General features: G+C 43.2%; 2 protein-coding genes across 7 annotated transcripts in view; one reads left to right on the forward strand and one right to left on the reverse strand.

The window, feature by feature from the left end:
- CHST8 (carbohydrate sulfotransferase 8) overlaps window positions 1-20,144 on the reverse strand; it is a 180,798-nt gene extending 160,654 nt beyond the window's left edge. The window contains exon 1 of one of the 4 annotated variants that reach the window (XM_085589438.1): window positions 19,975-20,144. The gene's annotated coding sequence lies outside the window, so the exon portion shown is untranslated. Of the gene's footprint in view, window positions 1-878; window positions 19,007-19,742; window positions 19,914-19,974 lie in introns of those variants that run through there. The other 3 variants (XM_021536688.4, XM_021536685.4, XM_021536686.2) reach the window with 3 other exon arrangements.
- Window positions 19,135-27,090, forward strand: part of PEPD (peptidase D) — a 199,672-nt gene continuing 191,716 nt past the window's right edge. Inside the window, exon 1 of one of the 3 annotated variants that reach the window (XM_085589437.1) lies at window positions 19,135-19,395. Coding sequence is in view for 2 of the 3 variants with exons in the window: in XM_085589435.1 (XP_085445561.1) it covers window positions 19,250-19,395 (146 nt within the window). In the remaining variant the exon portion in view is untranslated. The remainder of the gene's footprint in view (window positions 19,396-27,090) is intronic. The other 2 variants (XM_085589435.1, XM_085589434.1) reach the window with 2 other exon arrangements.

The following is a 27,090-nucleotide window of genomic DNA, read 5'->3' on the forward strand; positions in this document are numbered from 1 at the left end:
CAACCAACTGATTTTCATTATTTTGACCTCCTTCTTCTTTGACTGGATCAATACTGTCTGATGTAATAATTCATCAAATTATACTGGGAAAAATATTGATTCTTCTTGTACACATTAGCTGGGAGAAAAATATGTCAGGCTCTCACTTTAGTCTAAATGGCTTCCAAGATTTAAATTAAACTGCATTTGGTATTTGTTTGAAGGATATTAGCACTGTATGTAAAACAAATCACTGAAGCTGAAATGGATGTTTTACTTGCCCCAGTTCCCCTGACGCTTTTATGGCACCCATCACTGCAGCGTGTTTTTCATACCCTAATTGCTTTGTGCGATCTCTGCTCTGCTCTGCCTCCCACCCCGTGCACCGGTGCAGCGTTCAGCAATGCTGTCTGACACTCCTCCTCCTGCCTCCTGGGGAGGCTCAACTCGAGGCCAACTGGAGATTTTATTAGTTGAGAGATAGATGTACTATAGAAGCAGAAACCTTTCATGCAAATCCTGGGTGTTCGTGAAAGGATCAAAAGCTTATGTGTATATGATGGTATGGGGCAGGATTAATATTTAACCATGCCATGTTTTTAGGTGTTTAGGGGTTTATTAGTGAAAGTAGTATTTGAAAGAAGACAGTGAAGACAACCGTATGTTATATTATGCTGTATTTTCTTACAGTCCTGTGCCCGTGAACTATCAATGGCAATTCATTTACAAATATCAAACTTGTTGAAATCTAGGCAATTTTATTTCTTAATACCTCTGTACTGATACATGTGGGGGGAGAGGGATGTAAAGATGAAAATACTAAAACAACGTGCTGAGTCATTAAGTGGAATGAGCCACCCCTTCCCCCTGCAGCTATAATCTGTCACCATATCACTTACCTATTGCATGTGTTGTAATAGCCAACTGTAGTTTCTTTTTCACCTTTTGTTTTAGATGAAGAGACTTAAAAATTGCAAATGTTTCTCCCCTTAGATGCAAGAGCATAAATCACAAATAATACTGAGCTCTCTGCCTCATATTGATTCTTTCGTGAACTAAGCCAGATGGGTTCAGATATGAGCATGATCTAATATTCCCCTTAGCTTGATTTATAGATTTCTTTGTGCATTACCTGACCATAAATGAGTCTTGCATTATTTCTTGTGTGCCTGTCAAATTAAAGAAAAATACTCTCATTGACCTTTCAACCTGGGAGAAAAAAATGAGTCAGAGACATTTTACTGCATGTATTACAGGGATCTTGGTGCTTACATGCCAATTAAGAGTGTGTGATTATGAAAGAGGTCTAGCAATTTGTGTTGTGTGTAATGATTTCATTTTCCTGTAAAGCACGGAGTGGATGTACTGACAGTAGCATAAGCTACATTGCAAATAACCCTAGAAGAGAGAAGAAGAGGAGAACAATTTGGCACAATTCATTCCTTAATTTACAGAAACAAGCACTGATTGCAAGAACTGAAATGTTTTTCTGGAAGAAAACAATGTTCTTTAAAATGTAGGCCCAGCAAGTGCAATTGCTGAGCCGCCGCTGCAGCCGCGTTAATGCCAATGTAGGGAACAGGAATCGGCGTCTGCTGACCCCAGAGACCTCTTCTGGGAGAAAATGAGTTTAATATGTATGAAAAATAATGAGCAGTGTATCACGAGCTTATCATTAGAACACAACCTTGGGCTCTGTACTTGCACCCAACTTGAATGGGAGACACTGAGCTTTGTCTGAGCAAAGAGCTCCTGAGTAACCTGCAGGGACTGACCTCTATGACCCCTCACCTCCACCCACAGTTCTCATGCATGTATCTACAGCCTAATAAGCCTATTATCTCCTCTGTATTTGTTTGCAAATAATGTTCAAATCTAGCAAAATTAGACATTGAAAAAGAAAATGTTTCCATCTTTGCCATTCTTCAGTTTTTCGACCAGATGAAGTATGATAAACATGCTCTGAAACTGCTCAGCAGACCAAATCCCTGTCATGTTCCTAGTCAGGTTGTATCTCTATTCTCTATCAAGAGAAGACATTTTCAGTAAGAACAAAATTTTAGCTTCTGCCTTCTAAGAAATAGAACTTTTAAAATAAGTCTTTCTTTACTATGTGAGCATGCCGCAAAAGCTGGCTGGTTGCCCTGGCTCCGGAAACAGGCAGACCTGTTTGTGTTCTCAGCTCTCTTTTCCAGGTACCCCACCCCCATGTGTCTGTGTCACAAGAAAAATCCTTTTTCCCCCCCAATTTTTCTCCAGATTAGTTATGTAATTAGATATTAGATATTATTTTAGATATCTAAAATAATTAGATATTATTTTTCTCAGATATGTTTAGATTAGCCAACCTGCTCCTGAGAGGTTCAGGAATATTAATGTTCCTTTCCAAACCCTTGTTAATGTCATTGGAACATGAACTACCCCATTGCCTAGGCTACGGTCTTTATTTTATTCTTGCATGGCTGTGCTGTGGCAAGAAAGCTTTTCTTAACACATCCAATTGGCCAAACAATGAAGTGTTTTACATCTGCCCAGGGATGCAGCTAAGCACTGTGTCTGTTCTGGGGGCCAGTGTATTCATGAGAGAAGGTCATAAGTATAGATTTTCTTTGCTTTGGATACTTTATTTTAATTCCCGTGGCTGATCACATTTGTTTATTTTTATTACACTAAGCTTCCAGTCCCTGAGAATGGGATCTGTGGTGCTAAAGACACTTTTATTATATATGAGACTTCAAGTGATAGTCTTTGCCCTAAGGAGCTCACAATAAAAATAAGCAGGCAGATAGAGAGATAAAAGACATGATTCAGCATCAGATGTAATTTGCTGTATGAAGCTGATCCAATTGTATTTGAAGGATTTATTTTACACATGAAGAAACTTAGGCACAATGAAATGAAATGACTTGCAGAAAATACCACAGAAGTCCATGGCAAAGTAAGAACTAAACTCTGATTGCCCCATAGCTCCCAGGACAGCCCTTCTCTTTGAAGTAGAGGAAATTATTTAAGCATTAAGTATACAAAACTACACATGCTGTACACCCCAGTTTGTGGAAATTTTACAGGCCTATACAGTTCTGTCACCCAGCAGGTTTCTTTGTGTTTTATTTTAAATCCCTCTGCTGTGCATAAGGCTGGCACCATCTCTTCTTTGTGAGCTGTTCTTATTGAGAGATACTCTTGACGTCGAGCACAAATGGTGCTTCAAAGAGATGTTTACTGCATAAAGACACAGAAAATACACCTAAGTTTTCTATTCTGGTCAGTATATTTATATGAAAAGTATTGTGGTGATAGATCAAAATGCAGTGATTGCTATTCCCCTTCACATGGTGATTTATAATTGTGGATTTACATCTGACTGAAAGACTGTTCAGACTGTCTGGCTTGCATGGTAATAACAACAGGCTCTCCTCAATATCCTTTCAGTATGGCAAAACCCCTTCACTTTAAACAATTCTATGAACACACAAAAGGGAAGTTAAAAACCTCTTGCAAAATATAAAAATTATAAAGCACAATCAGTGAAATCCTAGATCATAATGACAACTTTATCCAGTGTCAGCTACACTCACTGACTATAAGGTTTTAAGAGAAGCATTTCTATATCTGGTAAGCCAACCAAAGAACACACAAACATACAACAAACAAACAAACAGAAAACAAAGCAAAACAAAAAAAAAAAAAAAAAGGGAAAAGAGGCAGGGGAAGAATATTAAAGAATTTCTTAATAGAATTGAGGGACTAACAGCAGAAGAAAACTATTGACCCTGTGATACTATGGAGCTTTATTTCACAGAAAAACATAAGATGCTGTAGGCTCAAAACATCCTGTTCCCTTGAATAACATTTCTCAGTCTGAGAAGTATAAACATCCACGAGTCACCTTCATGTCTATATAGTATAAACAATTATCTTTGGTTCCCTTTGTTGAACCCACTAAAGGGTTTTTTTCTTCATTTGCCTGGAAAAGCAAATGTACAAGGCTGAGGGCTGGTACTGGCTGTTGTTATGAGCTGGACTATGGCATTCTCATTTAAAAAGTAAAACAACAGACTGACCTGTGAGACCTTTACTGTATAATGAAGGGGATCTTAAAAACAGACTGCTTCATGGAGGAGTTTTCTGCTGGCATCAGGACTGCAAATTTTTTCCTGCCCTGAGGTTGGTAATGGACAGGCTGTGAATGTTGTTCAGGCTTTCAGGGAAGGGAAAAGCTGTAATCCATGCATTTCCCCAGAACTCTCCTCCCTCCTTCAGTATTCCTAGAGCTTTCTTAGAACACAAGTCCTAAGAATTCATTCTAGAATGAAGTATATCCCAAAAAGGCTGAAAACAAAGCCAAAATTTGCCTCAAGTTCCTGCTGATATTCAAGACTGGAGCCATCCACACCAAGAATCTTTGCCATCTGTGACACCCTTCAGGGGAGTATGCTGTGCTCTTCAGGTTGTCTCTGCACAGCAGCTAAATATCCTTTTTTTTGCTGGACACACACTGCCCTTATGAGGCAGTGAGGAGGTAACCTCAGTTGAGCTTTTTTGGAAGTATCCATCACTGCAGTCCAAGCAATAAATCCTTCTCCTCGTCCAGCAGTTTATTCCATAGTAGAAACATAGATAGTGACAGAGAAAATCACTTGGATCATCTAGTTTATCCCTTGCTGGGATAAAGATAGCTTCTTGCATTCATTGTCTCTGCAGACAATGCCTCACCCAAAATTATCACCTGACCTAAAGTCTGACAGAGAAATGGAATATTACTAAGACAATCCCTGCTTGGGTGCCTGGTTTATTGCTTGTGTAGCAGCAGAGAATGAGTACAGCTTACAAGATGAAAAAGGGGCAAGAACTGTAAACCTTTCTTCTTCCCAAGGATACCATTTCAGGGGAGGTGCTGAGGGAAGGGGAAAACAGAGCATTATGTGTCTGTGAGCAGAACTGTCCTGAGGGGGCACTCATCTGTGAGAATTGCTGGAAATCACTAAAAAAGAGTAAGTGTTGTAGTGATATCTAGAAGGGTCCTAAAGGACTCCCCTTTCCTTTATCCAGGGGATTCTCTGAGAAAGGACGGGGAAGCCTTCCCCATCTCTTCCCCCTCTCTATAAAGGGAAGAAGTCACAAAAGTGTTGATGTCTTTTCTTTTAAAAATTATAGAGGATGATGCCTCTCAAGGCTCTGTAAAATAGCTGGAAGCCACAGCTGCTCCTTAGGACCAGACCCACTAAAACATGGTTTTGTAATGTCTGCGGTTTTTTAGAGCTTCACATGTGCTCTTATACCACAAGTTACAATTTCATTTCCAGAAGGTGTTTGCTTTCATAACATTCAAGGTCACTCTAGGACAAGACCTAGAGCAGTGAGAGGGAAAAGCAAGGTTTTGCCATACTTTGATTGAAGGTCCAGCCTGTGGGAGGCTCATCCTGTCTCTGCCACCAGGAATTGCTGTAAACTGTTCCCATCCTCCTTGGTGTCCTTGAAAGGACACTTTAGAAGTCAGGCAGCCTTCTGTTCTCCATGAATCCCTTGGAGCATGGACGCCAGCTCCCCTTTCAGCTCATCTGGATTCTTACTCCTATATTTGAGTCTCAGCTCTAGGTGTTGAATTTATACCTTCCTCTTGCACCCTTTTACCCCTTTGCCTCATGTCTGTTGCCTCACCCGGGCCCCTGGACAGCCCAGATCCCTCTTTCCGTGCCTTAAGCATGGGCTGCTGTCTGCCTGATTTTATTTAGTGTATTTTGCAGTCAGTGTGGGGGCTGGGGAGGGATATGCTGAGAGCAGGGTGAGGGACAGGAGGTCAGGAGAGGCAAAAGCAGTTAATGGATTGGTGTCTCACCATGGAGTATGGGAGAGGCTCCTCGGCCTCTCCCTGTCTTTGCCCTCCTGCTCCTCCAGCAGAGCACAGCCTGTTCCTGGGCTGGGCTCATGCTGAGGGCCCAGACAGGATCAGCCATCCCTGCCATCTGCTGAAGGATGGCAAAGACCTTTGTGTTCCTATCGCATCAACTACTGGGTTGGGATGGTCAACCTATTAAACAAACAGGGTAGAGAAGGAGATGAGAGGCTCTTGTTCTTGGGGACAGGTGGGAAATACAGCCTTCCAAATCAGTTTATTTTGCTTATGATTCACCACAGGATTTTACCTTCCCTTTTGGAATGTTGTCGGCACACACGGACAAAAGACAGGGTATTTTGGTACACTGTGGTATTTAGAACAGCCACAAAATATTAGAATCCAAATCATATCCAACTATCATGTGATTATATGGCAAACTTGCATAGCAGGAGATCCTCTGTGCCATGCTCAGCCTTTGGCAGAGCTCTCACAAGCAATATAAATAATGAGCTCCTATTTAGGAAGTGACAAATTCGTGTGGATCAACGATTATTATAAAGAAAATGTCATTAAAGAGGACAGTTTGGTGCAGTATCATCCAGGAACTGTCAAGGTCTCTGCTGGGAAAACTAAAGTAAAGTAATCCTACAACATATATTTCAAATATTTTGAATTTAATAATTAACTAAAAGACAGATGCAACAGCCCATCTCCAAAGTGCATTTCAGTGTCCATTAAAAACAGTGATTGTCTAAAAGGCAATTACTTCATTGGAAATTTCACTGAGGCTTGCTGGGATCTTTCATTTACTAAGTGCTTATGAACTATTTGTTGGTTTTTGATTTTTTTTAATGAGAGTAGCAACTAATTAAATATGAGATACTTTATTCTGAACTTTAAAAATATCCAAATGTTTTGTTTTGATACTTATAATAAAAAAGGAATTTTTGTATTGGATATAAGTTTCAGTTTTGAAGACTTCTGTTTCAGTGATAAAAAAACTAAACACTCAAGTTGTCTTTTGGACAACTGAAGCAATTCTTCCCCTTACTGATTCTGGTTCAACCACTGATAAGAAAAATTATTCAGAGGCCAATTCTTCTGGCAGGAAGGTGCTCTGCAGATGTTACTTTTCACTTGGTATTGTCCTGTGAAGCTGTCATGGCTCTACTGACACAGAGTGAAGTGCCAGTGAAATCGGCAGTACTGCTACAAATAAATATTTATAGAGTACAAAGATAGGAGATATTTCAGAAAGTTTGTCCTGTCCTTTACGTCAGCAGTCCTCTTGTGCATTGCTATTAATAGTTACTGGAGGTTTTTTTTTTTCCAAGAAGTCAATGTAGAACTGTGAATTAGTTATTTTTAAAATAGTATTATTACAGGTATTCTTTCTCTCACGATTTTTCAGAGCTGAGACCCTAATTGCAAACCCATTACAAGCCCAGGACAGGAAGAGCCAGTGGTTTCACAGAATAAAGGAGTCAGCAACCCAAGGGACTGGTTACAAGTGCTGGGGGAGTACGAGGCAGAGGCTGGAAAAGCAGAGCTGGCTTGCTGGGTTCTTGTGTTTTATGAGGGACACCATCAGTGCCAGGGAATGGCACATGTGCAGAAATCCAATCCCAAGCATGTCCACAGAGCCCAGCATGCTACAGTGCAGGAGGCTGCTGCCATCTTTCAGATCTTTGACATTGTTAGAAATCTTACTATGGCCTCATTTTACAAATTTAGGTTCAGATTTCTCCTTTCTTCCCAACCTCCCTGTTGCTCGAGGAGCTGCAATTCTTTCACCATAGGAGGATCTCAGTCCCAGGCATGATCTCCTTCTCCATTATGAGATACAACCTTTTCCTGAAGCTCTTTGCATTTCACATTTGCCAAGTGTAGATTTGCTATCTAGGGAAAGCAACAAGCTAAGAGAGGCAGTGCTGGGTGGTGGAAGCTGCTGCTGGCTGAGCCCTGGGGTCTGCTAGGGAGAGCCCAGGGCAGGGTGGGCTGGGACTGGCAGCTCCTGTGGGATGCTGAGCTGAGACAAGGGGAGATTCATCACTACAGCCAAATCCCAGTACCCAGGCTGGATCAAAATCATCTAGATGGAGCATTTCTGCTTTCACCAAACTGAATTTCCTTCCCAGGAATTTTGTATTTCATGACAAGTTTTAAAACTGAGATTTTTTTTTTAATCTTAAAGAAAATCCCAAACTTAGAACTTCCCATAGGACAAAAATTCATATTTTGGTGATAAATCACAGGGGACTATGTTACTGCAGAAACTGAATGTCTGGGGAAAGCTGGCTGACAGTACTATCCAAAATGGCAGGGATAGTCCTGAGGACAATCCTGCCTCTGTTACCTGTGCAGAAGCTGCTCCAAACTCACACAAAGCTTTTGCAGCAAACAAAAATTGAACTTAGGAGCCTTTACAACCAGTTGCCTTCTTTAGTCTTACTGATTTCTGTTGGTAACTTGGCAGCAAAATGGAGAGTTTTTTCATATATTTTCATTTGCAAAATTAAATTTGGAGAGGAAAAAGATAATTTCATAAAGTAAACCAACATAAACAAAAATAGCCCTTCTGGGTAAGAAAATACAGCTAGCTGTGGGAAGTGCATGTAAGTCAATACAAAAAACAGCCATCTAAAAGCATGATGTTCTTTATTTCTAGCAACCAAACTTCAAAAGAAGATGAAAACAAAGGAGGACACAATAGCATGTAGATTAGAGAACATAACATGTAGAGATGCTGAGAAAGCCAAATTCAGAGTCCAGTGAAAGAGATGGCTCAGGGTGAACATGACCACAGTTTAATATCAAAGGAACAACAGAAATGAAGTAAGTTATTCACAATCTCAGAAAATTGTAGGCTAGGGAGCAATGGCCTGAAGCTAAGAAAGAAAAAGTTTAGGTGAGATATTAGAGGGGAAAAGAAAGTAACAGGGCAGTTGAACAGCCAAACAGGTAAAGTCCCAGCGTAGCATAACTGGCAGGCTTGTGCAGGCAGTGAGATGGTCTATGGCTGGAAAAGCAGAGAGGCTTTGATCAGACCCACATGAACCAGTTCAGATGGAACGAGTATTTCTTGGTCTCACAGGCTCTGCTCCAGGTAATGGCACACGGTGATACATGGAATTACAGGGAAGAGCTGCTTCTTTGAATTAGCCCAGCTGCTTTCTCTGATGCTCTCTCAATATCTCCTTTATCCATCATGCACCCTCCCTTCCCATCCAAATGTGGATGAATTCCACGTAGTCCCCTCTGACTGAGCTCAGCTTTCTGTCCTGCTGACAAGAGTGTCAGGAGAACTGCTGTGAGAAGAAGCAGTTGTTACCAAGGCAAGGCCAGCCAAGAGGGCTGCTGGTATGATGGATTGTAGAAGGAAGTCTCAAAGTCACTTAAGGATGAGGAGCTGGAGGTGTGCATGAATAATACAAATGATCATGCAAAAAACTCTGCAACACTGAAAAGTTGGAAGAAACCACTGCCTATGCTCAGAACACTTCAAAAGCCAACACTGACTGGTCTCCACTGAAAGAATGAGGAGATTCTCAGGGCTGAGCAGGACTTTGCAAAGGGAAGACATTTCCTGGAGGAAATTATGAGCTCTGGTGGTGGGTCCTGTCTGCACAAGCTCTCCCCACTACTTCTTTGCCCTAGGTATGGGGTCGGCTGCGCTGGAGACAGGTTGATATTAATACTTTAACATGTGAGAGAAAGGTATCTCTGATACACACCTCACACTTCACGGTGTGCTAATAATAAACAACAGCAAGTTTATCGTCCAGAAGACACCCTGGAGATGGGATTTGGTTGCTCAGAGAGCGTGGGAGGAAGCAGGAAGGCTGTTGCTACCCACGGGCATGAGGCTCCTGCGGCGAAATGATGCACCATTATCAGAGAGCTCACTGTTGGCTGGCTTCTAGTCAAACTCCTGGGCACACAGCAACCAGCACCCAGGGTGGTTTACAGCACAATTAGAGCTACTGCCAGAATAAATACTCAGTGTAGAGCACAGAAACCTCTTGCACAGAAACCTGCCATAAATACTGCCAGCCGTCCTTTCCCGTCGCGGTGCCGCTACAAAGGTCTCTGCACACACAGCACCACTGCCCGGGGGCCTGTCCACACACCTCACCTCTGAGCACCACCCACAGCAGGAATCATCTCCCTGGAGTATGTCACAGGTGAAGCAAAAAAGCCAAACATACTTCTGCTGAAGTTCTCCAGGGGAGGGCCACCATTTTTAGGCTGGTCCAGGGAGCTGGTGTATGTTCTTCCAGTGGTATCTTGGTGATGAGCACCTAGCAAACTCCCTAGCAAAAGGAGTTTCTTGGGTTTGCTGGTTTATTGTTTACAAAGAACTACCTAACATAATTATTCTCTGATGTCTTCACTTCATGTAATAGAAGAAACACTTCAAAACAGATACAACTGGGATACAACTGGGTTACAGAGAAGGTTCATTTATGGTAAGTACCAATCACAAAAAATGTCAAGATTATATACTTTGAAGACCAAATGAAAAAATGAAGATTTGTTTTTGTTTGGTTTCAAAGTCCATATCACTTGTTTTGCAAAAAATCCATGGCAATTACTGGTGAAATAAAAAGTCTAAGAGACTTCTATAATGATTTTAAAATTTTAAAAAATAATTTTTAAATCATTATTTTAAAAGTCATCCTTTTTAATTTTAAAATTATTCTCCATCCTAAGGAATCCAAATAGGTAAGTACTTTCAGAACATATGTCCTTGAAAAATCTGGAAAGAATAAAGAAACAAAAGAGCTGCATGAGTCTGCTGTACCTTCCTCTTAAATTGCTTTCCCTCACTAACTCTGCTAAAACAATTGCAGCTATGTCCATGAGCTCAAACACTGGTATTCCTGAATAGCTCTTTAAGTGAAGAGAACTGCAGTCATTCTGAAGACATATCTCTGTTACAATCTATAATGAATGTAATCTTCAAGGGGCAATAATTTCTCTCAATTACACAATTTTTCTGTTAAAAGTGGCATGTGTTACAATCTGGGTTGTCAGTTCCTCTGGCCATGGACACACACATTTCTCAAAAAAGCCTCTTAGGCACTCCCTGTATGCTATCAATGAGATCAGTATTTATGTTAAAACTTTTTTTAAATTTAATTGCATGTTATCATAATCTTCCAAGTTATCTTTTCAATATAAATACATAGGGCACAACAGCTGTTTGGAGATCTCAAATTAGAGCTGTTTTGTAGCTGTCTCTGCAGAAAACACCTTTGGCTAATATAATTTAAACCTCTTCTGTGAATGAATTTCATGCTTTGAAGCTACCTAATAATTTCTGTCATTTAAGAACAACGTTCCATGATTTGCTCCTATTAGTAAAAGAGAGGAAATGAGTGCTGCCCTGTGCTGCTGCTCCCACGTGCCCGTGTGCCAGAGCACTCCCTGATGTCCCAGGAGCTGCCCTGTGTGCCTGGGAAGGGGGCAAGGGCTCCTGGAAGGGGCTTTAGCAAAATGGGAGAACTTCACCATGCAGTCCCAAGGTCACAGCCAGAACTTGGAAGGAGAACTATAAATTACAAAGTGCTGGACTGCAGCCAAGCCCATGGGAAGCTGCATTTAGCATATCATTCTCTAAGCAGCAGGATGAAACCTTAACTCCCTTTCAGACAGAATTTGAATGGAATTTGTAATAAGAACACTGTGATTGAAATATCACCAACTGACTTTCCACGACAACTTGGAAATGGGTTGCAATCGCGGGGGGATCCTCTTCTAACCAGCCCAAAATGATGATGAGGATGATAGAGCCCCATCAAATATTTATGAAAACCAGATGAATTTCTGTGCTAGCAACACATACTGCTACTATAACAGAGACCTCAGATAATCTCCTGACATTATCCTGAGCTGAGGTTTCTCCCAGTGTAAACTAAAGGTAGAATAACAAGCTGATTCTAGTACTTTGAAGTAAAAGTGCTGCAACAGAGGTTAATAATGTATCAGAAGAACACAGTGCAGGTAGGTGTGATGAGTTGTAATTTATAGATACTACGTAGTGGCTGCTATCAGTACAGTAACTTCCTGTGTAAGGTACAGAATGGAAGAGCTTTATGTGAGCTGTAGACTCACACGTGTTAGGAGCATATACAACATTTAATGCTGGGAGGAGACACTGAGACCTGCAGGAGTGGCAGCGTACACAAAACAATATGGGCAGCACTATTCCAAAGCATTAAACAATTACAGTGTTTATGAGAAAAGGATTAATTAGTTAATTCAAGGTTTCAAAAGTAACTTTAGATTTTAAATGTCAAAAAAAAAAACAAAGCAAGAAATTGCTCATGTAAATTTTCTGCATCATAAAATCTCTGCACCTTGATGTCACATCAATAACTCCAAGACTGGTATTTAAAGATGTGAGATAATACTACTGCCAGTCTCAGTGGGAGAGTGGCATTTTGAAAGGAAATCCCCTTCCCCTAGTCTGCAAAGGAATACTGGCATTAAATGCTGAAACAGCTGTCATCCTTCATCTTGGCGCTAAGTTAGGTGATAGAAAGCAGGGAAGAGATGCTGGAGAGTTTGGGGAGCACTGTGTGAAGGCAGACAGTTCAGTAATTTATTGGACAGCAGCTTCCTTGGGTAGATCACACAGCCATAACTAACAGGCAGATGTGAATTACTTTACTACTAAGTTATAAGTGACTCGTTAAAACATTGTCACAGGGCTTTGGTATTACTGGAAGGAACACTAACAATGGGATCTGAATAATGGTTGAGAAGAAAAGCCAGAAAAGTAATAAATTAGCTTCTGTAGTGTGAGAGGGATGCTTTTGGATGTGAGTGTGATAAAGTCTGCTTTCAGGGACAGATGGAAAAAAGCATGGAAGTATTTGTATATCTTAGAGATGCAGGGAAGGAACTTTCCCTAAAACTGTGGATGTGGAAATCTGTGTTGGATGAAGTTCTAGTCTGTGGGATGGAAGGATGAAATAATAGTTGGTCAGTCTCTGCCCTGCACCCAGTGTTATGATAACCCCCAGACAAAGAGGTTTCATCACTGCAGATTAGGATGGGATTCTCTCTTCTCTTACTTGAGAAACCAGGCAAATACATTTCTGCTGCAAGAAAGGGGCTGCGCTCTGTCCGCTCGCCCTTCTCTGAGCCTTTGGCATCTGCTCAGATGAAGAAAATAACTCCTCTTCTGAACTGCAACACAAAGGGGAGATTCATGGCATCATCCTGTCTGTGTGCCTGCAGACTCACATGCTTTACTGACCAGGATGCCACTTGTACAATTTCTTTCTTTATTTCCTAGATCTTTTCACAAATAGATTTTGTGATTCCTGAGAAATGAGAAGTCTAAAGGTTCACAAAAAACCAATCTGTCTGCTTTTTGCCAATGAAAGAGCAACTTAGCTTTTACCCCTTTTTATGCACTAGTCTAACTTCTGATGTACTCTTTAGATTTCTGAACTTATTTTACTAATGCAGCTCATACTGATTTATATGCTCTAAGCAGATCAAGCAGCTCATGCAAAAAAACCTGTTAAAGTATATTAAATAATTATTTATGGAACATCTTCCATTAAAGAACTTAAAAGCAACACAAAAATTAATTGATCTTCTTTGAGTTAAGTAGTATCCCAATTTCAGGACATAAAAATGAAGGCATATTAAATCATATATTCAAATGTAGGTGCCTGAAGTCAGTCATCTAAATATACATGTCACCAGCTAACTAGTGCTGTGATTCTCCCAACTCTGAAGGGGATCGGGTTTGTATTTGAGGATCACACTGAACAGAAGGAGAAACTAACCTGTCTTCAATTGTTTCTGTGCAGGCATTAAAGGAACCCAGACTTAAAGACCAAGATCTCTTGCAGCTTTGGCTAAATTAGCAACTGTTAAAAAATAAAGCAACTTTTATTTAGCTCCTAGCTTTAAGTGAATGTCAGATCACAGGCAGTCAGGTTCAAAAAGCACTCAGAAAGTTTATGCAACTGATCTGGCCACCTTTCTCGAGGTGAGTAATTAGTGCTCTCTCGAGGATTGCCATTTCCTTAACATTTCCTGACTTTCACCAGGTTGGTTGTTGTATGAATGGTGGTCAGCAGATCAGGCCCTAGCAGACCTTAACGTGGCTGTGCTTCTCTGTGGTAACACTGCAGGCAGCATCAGGCCCCTCCTGCCTCCTGTCTTCGTCCCAAGCCCAGCCACCAGCCCCTCTCCCAGGACACTGACTTGCACTTTCAAGAGAGAGAGGCTTCATTCTGATGAAGACTGAAAAACCATTTATGGGTGCTCTGATGCACATTTCAAATTAAGTGTTTTAAGGGTGGTGAAATATTGCCAGGTTTCCACATTTAATGGACCTTGAGCTATAAGCATTCCCCAAAAATGCCTAGTTTAATACTGGTTTGACAATGAATTGGCACGGTGGTGAGTTCCGATACATCAAATTAGCATTGATTTGCAAAATGTTACTGCAAGACCTCTTAAAACCTGCCAGGTTCCAAAATCATTGTAGGAGAAGAGGGTCTCTCACCCCGACTGCCTTCTTAGAAGTCCTTTCTAGTTCCTAACCAGGGCTCCAAGGGCATTCTTTTCAAAATGCTTTAGAAATGATAATTCTTTTTAACCTTTGTAATTGCATCCTTGTTCAAGAGTGATCAATCCCTCTTGGGGTCCTTCTTCACGGTACAACTGGAAATCCTCTTGTGCTGGGTGAGGAGTGGAGCTGTGGCCGTGCAGTGCTCAGTCGAGGAGCAGCTGGACTCTGCACAGAGGGTGAGTGTTGGATGATCTGTGGTGCAGGTGCTCTGCCACCCCCTGCCGATGGCTAATAAGCTCCAGGTGGGATTTGAAGGAACTGGCACTGCCCCATTACGTTCCTCTGTGCCTTCAGTCCTGGCAACTTCAGCTTCCCCTCTCCCTGCACAATATTAACACAGCTGCGCTCAGTGGACCCGCCGGTGCTGGAACACCCTCAATAAACAGAGGAAAGCTGCCAGGCTCTGCTCCCTGAAGGGCTCTGGCTGTGCCTGCCAGCTCGGGGTGTGTTAACCCCCCTGGCACGGCTCAACTCGGGGCACTGCCCGAGCCTGGCCACGGCCTGCCACCGGGAACAGTTTCAATTAGACTTCTGCTGCCAGAGCAGGAATTCTCCAGGATGGCCCTGTCCTGGTTGGTGTAAGCTCACTTTGCTTCCATTTTGCTCTATGGATTTTCAATAGCTATGATAGAAACGTGTACATTGAAACAAAAGGATTAAGATATAATGGTGACATTTTTCTCCAGAATTTTCATCTTCATCTAAGCAGGGATACAAGTAGTAAGGTAACGTTCCAGTATCTGTTAACAGACATTTCCTTCAAAGTGTGCTGTCACAGCTATTAAAATGTTTTACCAGCAAAAGTCATGCAACACCACCTGTGACAGAGGCTTGTGACACTGGTTTTGATCCCCTGAAAAAACAGAAAACGGGAATAGACCGCTTAATGTTTGTTTTCTATTAGGCATGCATGCTGTGGTGTGGTTACTATGAGGTGGCATGTGCCAGCACCTAGTGGCTCTGCAAATGGCAGTGTCAGACCTGGAAGGTCATGCCCAGCATGGCAGGGAGTGTGCTGCAACAGTGTCCCCCCTCGTTCCAACCTTTCTCAGCTGTCTTCCCTCTCTGCTTTTCACCAGTGGGGTTGTGCTGTGAAGATGAGGTCCTGCTGGTCCTGCTGCCACAGTTCCAAGGTTTCAGTGGTGGCATCTGTGCCTGCAGAACATCTCCCTACATGGCAGCTCCAGCTTGTCATGGTTGTACCTCACAGAAACAGAAAACTCCAGCAAACATCTGTGGGATCTCGTGTGTGATTGTCCCCACCAGCTCCCACTCAGCTTCAAACACTGGAGGCTGAAGGGCTGCTCCTGTGGCTCAGCTGAAGCCAGAGACAATCGGCTGCTGGATGATGACTAAGTCTCACATGCTTATTGCTCCTATCAGTTAGAGCTCTTAATCACTTTGTGCTGTTTCATCCTATAACGTGAATTCACTTCAAGCTGTGAAATTCACCGTTTTTGCCATGACTAATCTGTGAAATCTGCCACCTTTCTTTTTGGTTCATGTTGTGCCCTAGTTAGGCATCATCTGTCTGATTAGGGAAGTCTGTGATTTGTTTCTTGCAGTTGAGCCAATACAATTTCATTCTCTTCCTTTCTTCTCTCTGCACTCAACTGCAATTTTACTGTCACCCGTGTCCTTGGATGCACTGAGGCTGGAGTGGCGTGGAGGCCACCTCTGCTGGGCTCACACACAGGAGTCCTGGCTCTCCTCCTCCACAGAACCTGTGCACAGGGCTCAGCCTGGGCTTTAACCCTGGCTTTGCTTGAAGTCACCTAGGTCTGTTATGTTTACTATCTTCCTAGATTTCTCCCAGCCTGGTTGCTGCAATATTTTGGAAATAATTTTCCACCTGCTTTTCCAGTGCCTTTTTTCACGATACATTCATCTGTTACTCTTTACATTGAATGTTGCTAGAATTACTAAATGCTATAAATATACCCAGTATTCCATAAAAACACACAAGCAGATGACTGGTCTTGCCTACAAGAAATACTATGAATTTTTCATTTTTTTTTCACATGCTCTGAGCAAAACTCAGAGGGTGCTTGAGGAACATATCATAACTGAATTGGGTCCTAAATTTCTATTTTCTCACTAATCAGTTATTTCCTAAAAATATTTTCCCCACACTTAATGTCTTAATTGTTCCTTGAAGACACTGCCAGCTCATCCATCCTTTTTCACACCCTCTTATAAGCCCAGTGAAACATTATTTTAGTATTTCTGTTACTAAAATACAGTGATAAATGGTCTTCTTTTAAAATCAGTGGGAATAGAATAATGGATGTGCAGGAGAGCTTATTGACTTGTTCTTGCCAAAATGGAGTCCTGCCATGAAGTTCAGAAGGATCACACGATGCCCTGGATACTACTCGTGCTCCTCTTTTCTTGAAGGTAAAGCTGATGGGTTTGAGCTAGATAAGATAATGATGGAAAAGCAAAGGAAACCTTCTATCCTAACTCTTATTTTAACCATAACTTTCTTTTCCATCTCTCTTCCTATATCTTTTTTTACCAGTTTCCCTCAAAGTTAATCACCTCCCTGCCTGAAAAACAGTCATGTGAATAAGATCAATAGCACGATTCCTCTTAACAGATAAATAAATGGACAAATCTCTGAGAGTCCCTGGCTGTAATTAACCCTTTATCAAAATCCCAGAAGAGGAGGTTAAGGAACAACCCAAGCACATGTTCATGACTTTGTCCAGCTATCAGAAAACCTAATGGGCCTGATCCTGCTTTTCCCACAGAGCTGGTAACATTTCCCTGAATGACCCTGAGAGCAGGATTGTGGCTGGTGCTCAGCAGCCCATGCCCTTCTCTGTGTTTGCTGCATCCAGCACAGCAATCTCGCAGCCCTGCTGGCCCAAGCCACTTACTTACCCCCACTGCAGCCTAATCAGATGGCAATAAAAGCTTTTACTGTGCCATCCTGTTTGTGCTCAGCAGAAACATAAAAAGCATATTAGAAAATTGATTTTTGGCATTAATTGTGAGCAAAGAACATTATACTGAGTAGGGATAGGGTGTTTTTTTTCAGGCAGAAAAATTCTATTTTAGTCTTTTAAAAGCGACTGTGGAAGATGCTGAGCTAAGCCCCATGGACACTCTTTTCAAATACCATAAGGCAAAGAGTAGTTACTGAATCTCCTCAGTCTTATTAGCTTACATAAACATAAAAATTTGAATAATGTTTAAAAAGCTAAATCCTCCAGATAATCCATAATCAGTAAATGTTCATTACTGAGATGTAGCAAATATGCATGAGATTTCCCCGGTGGTATTTTGGTTGCACGATCTAAAGGGTGTAGAAAAGCCTCCTCCATGTGGAGCTGGGCAAAAACTTCTCTATGTTCCTGAGGCCATTTGGCCACTGTGTGGACCTTCCTGGTGCCTTCAGGAAGGAGGAGGAGGAAATCAGAATTCACTGTCATGTGTTAGAGCTCTGGTGATTTATAAATAAATCATCCCCACAGGATGATTGATGTCTCCATATAAATAATTAAGTCTTGACCTTATGTTATGACACCTGCTAAATTTTTTGGCACTTGAAACCAGTGCTCAGGAGAGATCCTTGATTCTGGATAAATGAAGGTGGGGCTGCGTTCAAGGGGGAGGGGGAGAAAGGTTTTTGTTTACCCTCATTTTGTTCTGTTTGATTCCATCAGTTAATTGATGATGATTATTAATCTCTGTTGCCATCTACTCTATGGATTTAATTCCTGTCTATGATTGCTGTTGGAAAGTTTGCTCCATTAGAAACAGACTTTGATTGGATTTCCAGTAGCCAGAGTTTCCCAGATGTTCCCCAAATCATTGTGCTACCTAGTCCAGGCACCTTACCATTATTTTTGTTTGCAATTTACTTCATTTGGTGGCAGAGCTCCAGTAGCCTGGGTGACACTGTCATTATGCTCAACCAGGCTAGGTAGCAGGTGTCAGCAAAAGTTTAATTTGGAAGCTCATGAATTCAAAAGAAGAGCTTAACAGTTATCCCCAACACAGAGAGCTGCTGTGGCCTGATCCTGGAAAAGAGAAAATCCCAGGGACATGAAAGGAATTGATGAGACATTAGGCATCTGACAAAATGAAATCTTCTCGGGATAAACTGAGGATAGCTTTCTTGTCAAATGGTGAGCATCACAGATAAACAAAACAGATTTAGCAGCAGCATTTCCAATTTTCATTTCTGAGACTGTTCAGGTTTACTATTCACCCTCTCTTCCAGGTGCTGTAGATACAGTCTATTCTCCTAATAGCTACAACTTTTAAATCTTGCAATAAAATACAAGAATTTTCTATGTAGGTGTGTAACATTAAAAAAAGAGCATCTTTGGGTTTTTAGAAACATGTTAATCTACATGCAACATAAGTCAGCTACAGATAGAAAGCAGTATTATAACACAATTAAAATAAGGGGTTTTCCTAATTCCTGAAAAACCTTTAAAAACGAATGACACAGCTACGACCAGGTATCACATCATTCCTGGCTACTTCTACAGGCAGCACCCGGGAATCCCAGATGTCAGCAGGGTGCTGTCCGGTTGCCCGTCACCAGCACCCTGGGGTGTACAAATCATTCTTTGCTGTATGTTTGCCGATGTTTGAACATACCCGTTCTGGAGGGTTGGGTGAGGTGTAAAGGGGCATTGCAAGCTGCCAGTGTGGCTGAGCAGGGGCAGGGCAATCGGGACGTGCTGAAAAGCACTCCCGCGGGAGAGAAGCGCCCAAAGAAACCTCTCCTGTTCTCTAAAGATAGCTTCAGAAATTAAAAAGTGCCTCCGTGTCCCCTCATACCGCTCCTGCTGGCATAGACTGAACTCCGGATGAACTGGGTTTCCAGTCTAGGGAGAAGCCTGCATTTGTCAACTAGTTTGCTTTGGAGCCGTATTTTCGCTACAGAAACCCGTGCCGGACCCGTACCCAGGAGCGTGCAGCCCGTGGAAGCCGCCGGCTCCCTCGTGCCCCGGAGGTGGGTCCCGGTGCCGGCGCCCCGTGCCCGAGCGGGGAGCGGAGCGGGCTGGGCGGAGGGACCGCACCGCGCCCGGCCCGAGCGCGGCCGCGGCTCCCGCACCGCGGCTCCCGGCGCTGGGAACGCCGGCGCCGCGAGCCGGGAGAGCAGCCCCGAGGTCAGCGGGTCGCGCCGCCGGGGCTGAGGAGGGGACGCGGGACGAGGGGCCCCAGCGCGGCCCCGCCGCAAGTTTGGTCACTTTCCCCAAGCGGTGCGGGGAAAAGTTGGGGAGCGGCCGGTGGATGCGGGGATCCGGGTGGCGGAGCGCGTCCCGGGCCCGGGGACAGGGGGGGGGTCTCGCCACTGACCTGCGCCGCGGCCGCGCCGCCTTCCGCGCTCGTTCAGCGCATCCTCCGCGCCGCTCCCGCCGCCGCCCTGCGCGCCGCAGCCGCGGCTCCGCGCCCGCGATCCTCGGCGGGGAGGAGAGAGTAAAGCGGGACAGCCCGCGGGAGACGGGAGCCGCCGCCCCCCTCCCCGCCTCCCGGCCCCCGCCCCGCCGGCCCCGGCCCCGCTGGCGGCCGCGCCCGCCCCAGCGCGCACCTCCGGGAGCAGGTGCGGCGGCCTCCGGCGGGCAGCGCTCCGCTCCGGCCGCGCCCCGCCGCATCTTCCCCCGCCGCGGCGCGGGCGGGGCCGGCCGGGGCCGCCGCCGGTCCAGGGCTGCTCTCGCCTCTCAAGTTTGCCACGTTGTGGCGGCGCCGGCCGCTCCCCGCCGCGGCCGCGGGATCGTGCATTGTCTGCAGGGCAGGTCCGCGCGGAGCGGGGCGCTGCGGGCCGAGCCTGGGACCGCCCTGCGCGCTCCCGGCTCCGCATCCCGAGCCCGCGCGGCTCCCGGCCGAATGTTGCACCCTCCGAGCGGCACGGTGCGGGGAGGGAGGAAACAGGGGTCCGGGCGGGGTGCAGGGCAAGCCTGTGCCCCTGCTGCTGGGTGTCGTCTGGGAGAAAAGGAGAAGGGAGGCTCCTCTGTGTGGATACAAGCATCCTGGCGGGCGTCTCCTCCGGGCTCCGGGCTGAAATTCGTAGAATAGATATGTATTTTGAGACTGGTTGGGAAGATCGGTGGCCCATACTCCCAAAAGACGGTTGTGAACACACACCTCAAGGACAGATACAGAAGTAATCGGAGGAGAATTGAAGTGATGATGTCCTCGAAGAACAAACTGGAGCAGACACACTGTAGCCAGGGCACAGTGGGCACCAAGGTGCCTTACCTTGAGCTTGGATATGGACTGTGGAGTAATAGCACAGAAGGAGCCTCTTGCACTCTCTGCTGGCTATTTCCCACCCTGAAATACCGAGAGGTTTTTCCCACATAAGTGTGCAGCAGAATAAAGAGTCTCACGAGGGCAAAAGCGGGGCATGGCTGTAATCCCCAAGAATGGCCTCGGTGGCATGCCTGGCTATTGCTAGTGTAATGAAGTTTCCGTTTAATTAGACTGAATAATTCCCCCAGAGCTCGGCATCAAGGGGTACACTGTGCTCTGCACCCACTCCTCAATCTGGAGTGTGGGTCCCGGGAGCTGCCCCTGCTGCCAGGGAACCACGGAGCTGAGCTCTGGCAGCCTGGGGGAACCTCAATGTAAACCTTGTTTACATTGCCAACGAGCAATGCCAGACATGCTGCCTTGAGTGCCCACCACCCACCTCCACCTGACACTGCAGTGTGAAATGTGTGTCAAGATGGATCCTATCTACAGCCCTCAGAATAATTTCAGGTGTGTCTTATAAATAAACGATGACATTTATCCTGTGATTAGCAGAAATATATTACACTTAGTCTGCTCCCTAGCAATCAATTGTTCTAAGTAGGTGTTATTTATTAAAGCATTGATTAGGGACCCAAGTCTGTAGTCCTTAAGCAAACCAGCTAATAGGATGGAATATTTAAATGAGAGTTTTGAGATCAGACTTTGGGTAACTTCATTGCCATAGGAAAAGAAGGTGCATGTGACAGTTTTCCAGGGGAAGATGCATTCATGCCACTTGGAGTTCAAAGGAAGAATAACATGTGAAAACTGCAGTCATTGCTTTACCTGAGCACCTTCTGTCCTGCTCTCTTATGTTGCAGGGTGCATAAGCTGTCACAGCAAAATAATAAGTCTATAACTGGGTAAAGTGAGTTGCATACTATAAATGTAAAACATTGCTCGATATCTGTTGCTATGGCAGGTGACCAGGGAGCAAACATCCTCCAAGGGCCATCTCCTGGCATAAGGAACCTTTCCTGCCACATCTGTGGTGGGTGCCTTTGTGAGCAGGGCAACCCGATTCTGTATTCCTTATTCAGGTTTTGTTATGAAAAATGCTTTAAATGGATGACCTTGAAAACAAAGCCCAAACAAGAGTCCTGGCACTACGTCCATTGACAGCGAGTTCTCTGCCCTGCTGCCTGCAGGACTCAAAATTATGTTTTTATCCAATTTTGGCTCCATTAATTACAACAAATTCCTGTGAATTTGAAAAATAATGACTCTTAAACCAGTGATTTCTGGGGATTATTTTTGTGTTTGGAGGATTGATTTTTTTTTTTTTTCCCTCTGTCTCAAATGGAACAGAAGGCAATGTGAATCCCTTTTGTTTACTTCTTTGTTTCTGCTCCTGACTGCTTATTAGCAGATATGTGTGTGGCTCTGCTGTGGTCTGGTGCTGGTTAGTGACTATTACAAAGTTAGGAGGAAGAGCGACAATCACCAATCATTCTACCCTCTCAAAAGCAAAGCCTTGGTTTTGAGAGGGTAGAATGAACAAAAAGGACAGAGAAAAAAAAAAGGATATATTCATCTAGGAAAATAATATACTTGGTAAATGCGTATGCTAGAACAATAAAAGATTTTTATTCTGTTATTTCTAGGAAATGAGATTTCCAATTATTTGGATATTAAAACATGTTAAAGCAAAGGCAATATTTACTGAAGGGAATCTTCTGTTTTATTAGTTGCACAGACTCAGACACACAGGGTGCAAAGAAATACCCCAGCATATAATCCAGTATCGTGATCTAGTGTGTTTATAATCAGGATTTCTGATTATCATGCATTGCACACAGTCACTTAGAGTCCTATATAGAATCTAGGAAGGAATTGTTTACCTTTGCTTAGTCATCAGCAAATGCAACTTATATTTTCAAAATGTTTGCTGTGGAAAGATGGAGAACATTTGGGGGTGAGTGGAATTAATTGTAAAATTGTTTCTGGTGCCTGGATACATGTAAAATGTTTCTGGTGGAAAAGACTGGAAATTATTTATCTTGGTAATTTGGAGCCTGATATTTATAGCAATACTGTTTGAATGCTTTAGGAAAAAGATCATTTCTCCCATCCTGCCAATTATTTAGGGAAAAAAGGTCAAATTTTTTTTAGTACTATATATAGGAAAGCTTATCTTATACTGAGTCTTTATTCATCTCTCAGAAAATAGCACAGAGAAAAATGAAGAGAACATATGGTGTCTTCTATCAGTCAGTCATCATTACTGCTTCTTCACACTATGTCATCACCCCACAAATAGCAAATGAGTGTGAATTTCTCCCTGCTGAAAGAGAAAGGAAAAAACTGGTTAGTACAGCCAAGTAAAAAAATAATAAATATTACAATAGCATCAACTGGAACATTATATAAAATATTAATGACAATGAGAATGCAGAGGGAAAGCCCTCTAAACTGTCAAACAATTGTATCAAACCTGAAAATGTTGAGCTGGAGCAGAACTCATGAATTTCTCTTGATTTGATAACCAAGCTTGAAATATTGATGGGACACAGTCTCTCTTGCCCATTCTTTATGAATGATTCTGTGCTATTTGAGGTGCTCAAACAGACAGAACTCAAATAAGAACAGCGAGGAATGTAATGTAATAGTTTGTCTCTGGGGCATCCATAAAATCTTGAATTTCCTTTTTAAGCAGACATCTAGGAAAAATATAATTTTATTTAATTCCCCAATGTTCCTATTACACTTTAGTATAAAGGTTGCAATTGAAATGCTTATCTGCAAAGCCCCTCTGCCATTCTTGGTCTCTTGCAAAGAAATGTGTGACAAAGCAGCCTTGGAAATAGATGCCACAGGAGCTTAAAAAAACCCCAACACTGGAAACATCTGTCCCAGCTTTGGAAGGGATATTTCAAAACCATCCTTCTCAAGAAGCAGCAAAAGCAGTTGGGGTATATGGGGAAAAAAAGGATATGTGTGTGTGTGTGTGTGTGTGTGTGTGTGCATTGCAGCAAAGCAGCAAATTAAGAGCCTCATTGGGATGTCTAAAGCGGATCTGGGCCATGTTGTCTCCAGGTCTCAAATTCTTCCTTTTTTTTTTGGATCCTTCCCTCAAAAAGCAGCTCATACCAGGATGCTGATGCACCTGGAATTGAGCCCCACATGTAAACTACATGGAGCAAGCTCATTTGCAGGCTCCACTGACTTTGGCACCCAGCTGAAGTAAATGTGTACGAGGTGCTTGGTAAAACTCTGGTTCAAACATCTGCCCATGGAGGACCTTGGGCTAGAGTTAAGTTTCTTCTATGGCCAGTTCCAGGATCTGATTGTGTTACTGATGCTGCTTTAGAATTACCAGGCCTGACTGGGGGAAGAGAGCTTTTCTCTGAAGACCATTTTCTTAAAATTTTTTTACACACAGTGAGCCAGTCAGGGTGAGCTGGGCAGGCTGGGGTCTGGCACAGTGCCAGTGAGGGTCCAGGAAGAGGAGAAAGCACAGAGTAATGCTAGGGATAGAAGAAAATGGAGTAATTGTGAATTTTCTGGGAGTTAACCAAAATTAAGATAATATTAAATAATTCCATTCCCTCTGCCTCTGGAGCAATGCTTCTGCTTAGGTAGTATCTGGCAAAGCATCTATGGAGAGGGAAGGTCTTTTTCAGACCAAGAAATATCCATGGGACAAATTGTAGGGTACACAAACCATTCTTTAGGAACAAAATAAAAATCTCTGGAAAGATTATAGAAACCTCAAAAGACAGAACTGGAAGAGATGTATTAGATCATATGGTTCCGTGTTGGTAGAAGCAGTAATAAATTGCCCCCTGGAGATAGAGAACATCAGTTATTTCATAAAATATAGCCAAAGGGCCCAGAAGGAACAATATGGTTTAGACAGGAAAGCCTGAGAAGCATTTGATTTAGTCTTAAGAGAGAATAGCCAGACCTGGCAGACTCAGATTCCAAAAATGCCATTCAAAACTACTCTTTCAAAACTCCATCAATAATGTGGAGTAACTGGGAGCTGGATCTGTTGTGGGCTAGGTGTGGGAAGGGGCTCTTTCCACATACAAAGATGCATGTGGAAATATTCCCTAGAACAACATATGAGGCTGCAGGATTTTGGAGTATTTTACTGCTTCTGTTTTTTGTCCATCCTGGAAAAATGGTGGTTAAGATGGAGTAATTGCTGATGGCTCTTCCAAACCAAACCTGAAGGTAATGCCGTTCTCTAAGGACTAACTTGTTGCAGGTTACACAATGTGATGTTCTAAATTTGGGTCTTCAGAGGGTCTATTCAAATCTTATCCATGGTGGCATTTGGGGCTTGGGGTTCTTTTGGATTGGCTTCATCGTCCTGGATATATTTGCTTTGTCATTTCCTGAGACAGTAAAGCTCAGGGACAGAATTTGCGTGCACCTTGTATTGCAGCTCCTTGTTGTCTGTGTTTAGGCAAGAAATGAAACCATGATCTATCAATATAGTGATGGACTTTACTGTGCTGCTGTTGTGGTGCTGAGCATGTTTTTCCAAGTGGATGTGTGGAGTAAATCACACTGGAAAAATGAATTGGAGAAAACTATGCTCAATGTTGGCCAGCAAAAGTGATCCTAGTGGGATCATTCCATCATTGAAGGAATGTGTCACAGCTCTTTCATAGGTGTCATAAACAAGTTCCTTTTAAGGCTGCTGGGAACAGGGGCAGATCTCCTGACACTTGCATTCATTCTTCTCAATTTTATGTGTTTTGTAAGTTGGTGGTGTGAGTCAGCAGAGAGGGAGCACTGTGCAGGCATGTAAACCTGCTCTGAACCACTGTTCTGAGGACCAACCAAAGCAAAAAATAAATACAAAATGAGGCTTTTCCCAGCCTCATCTTAGGCCTGGCTCCTGATCCCTTATCACAGACCTTCTCTCTCTTCATCATCTCTTGCCTTCTGTTTCTCTATCCCTGGAGTGCACCTCTGCATCATCTGTCCCACCCACCTGCTGCCAAAACAAACCTGTCTTTGACCAGACCTTCCTGCCACCTTTTTTTTTTCCTTTCCTGCCTCTGTCTTTTCCCTCTCATGTTACTATTAACAGTTCAACTCTTTTTTAAACATATAATATGAAGGATTGATTTAGTGTGTGGTTTGTGCAGAGGGAGCTGAGCCTGTGAATGAAGCCGATTGTTTCTTTTTCTTCATTCTCCCTTCGTTTTGCATCTATCATGCTGTTTTCAATAAACAATTAAAATAAATAAAATATTGTGGTCAACTGGGATTTCACCTAGTCTGCTTGCTTGAATACTCCCCCTGTGAAATGAGAATGCCATACTCTGGAGCTGCTCTGTGATCCATGGTTTCATTATGTGGCACTGCTCCTTGTTTCCCCTGCACTCTCACTGTTTGAAATACTGAGAGGAGCAAACCAGGGGCAAAGGGGAAGCCATAGATTTAGGCCTGGCTTTGCATGACCTCATCAGCTGGGTTTTGTTTGCAAACCCATGGGTGCTTGAGATTCAGGTCATTCCTCTGAACCCCCCTGCAGTGGTAGGCGTGTGTGAATGCATCAGAGAGGAGACATAAATGACTCACACTATGATCCATCTTTAATTCAAACAGTCCTCAGCAAAAGTGAGAGGGTGGCTTTTGTGTTGCAAAACCATGTTTATTTCATTTTATTTTTGCCAAGCTGGGTGTGGTTTGGGAAGAGGTACTTTGTATCTTATAATCTATCTATCTATCTATCTATCTATCTATCTATCTATCTATCTATCTATCTAATCTACCTAATCTATCTGTCTATCTATCTATATCTCCCAGACAGTGAGAGCAGCACAGACCTGCAATTTTCAGTTTGGCCATCTTCTCAGAGGAGAGCTAACACGTCAGCTGAGAGGAGAAAAAGTAAACTACCTTTGTCCTGTAGCTTTTCCCCTGTTGTTTTTGTTTCTGAACAGGCATTGTCATCTTGTCTCATTAGAGGTAACACAAGCTGAAGGTTAAGAAGGAGAAAATCCCAGCTATTGACATACATGATGCAAACCAGCTCTTATTTCCTTTGTAAATCAGGGATTGTGAGAAACTGTAGCAGATGTCTTGTCAACTGGGGAATCTGCTGTTGTCCTTTAAAAGGCAGCTGCTGCCTAGGTGAGCTGGTTTTCCTTAGAGCTAGAGCTGTGATGCTTCCAGGGTCAGGCTTTCAGTCTTCCCTGAATTTTGAATCACTAAAGCACCTGCAAGGTCACTTCCTGGAATGCCTTTGGATTTTCACTGCTTTGGGCCATCTGGACTAGATGAGCAAGGTGATGTCAGTGAACTCCTTTGTGAGCAACCATCTATATGACAAAGGGAAGAATGTTGTGTACAGGGGAGGCAAAAATCTCAGGGCAGATTTGGGATTTCAGGTTTATTTTGAACCAAGCAATGTAACCTTTCAAATTCACAAAGCACTGTCAGTTCTTGT

The sequence above is a fragment of the Lonchura striata genome, chromosome 11, assembly GCF_050655825.1.
Source record: "Lonchura striata isolate lonStrDom1 chromosome 11, ASM5065582v1, whole genome shotgun sequence".
Taxonomy (NCBI): domain Eukaryota; kingdom Metazoa; phylum Chordata; class Aves; order Passeriformes; family Estrildidae; genus Lonchura; species Lonchura striata.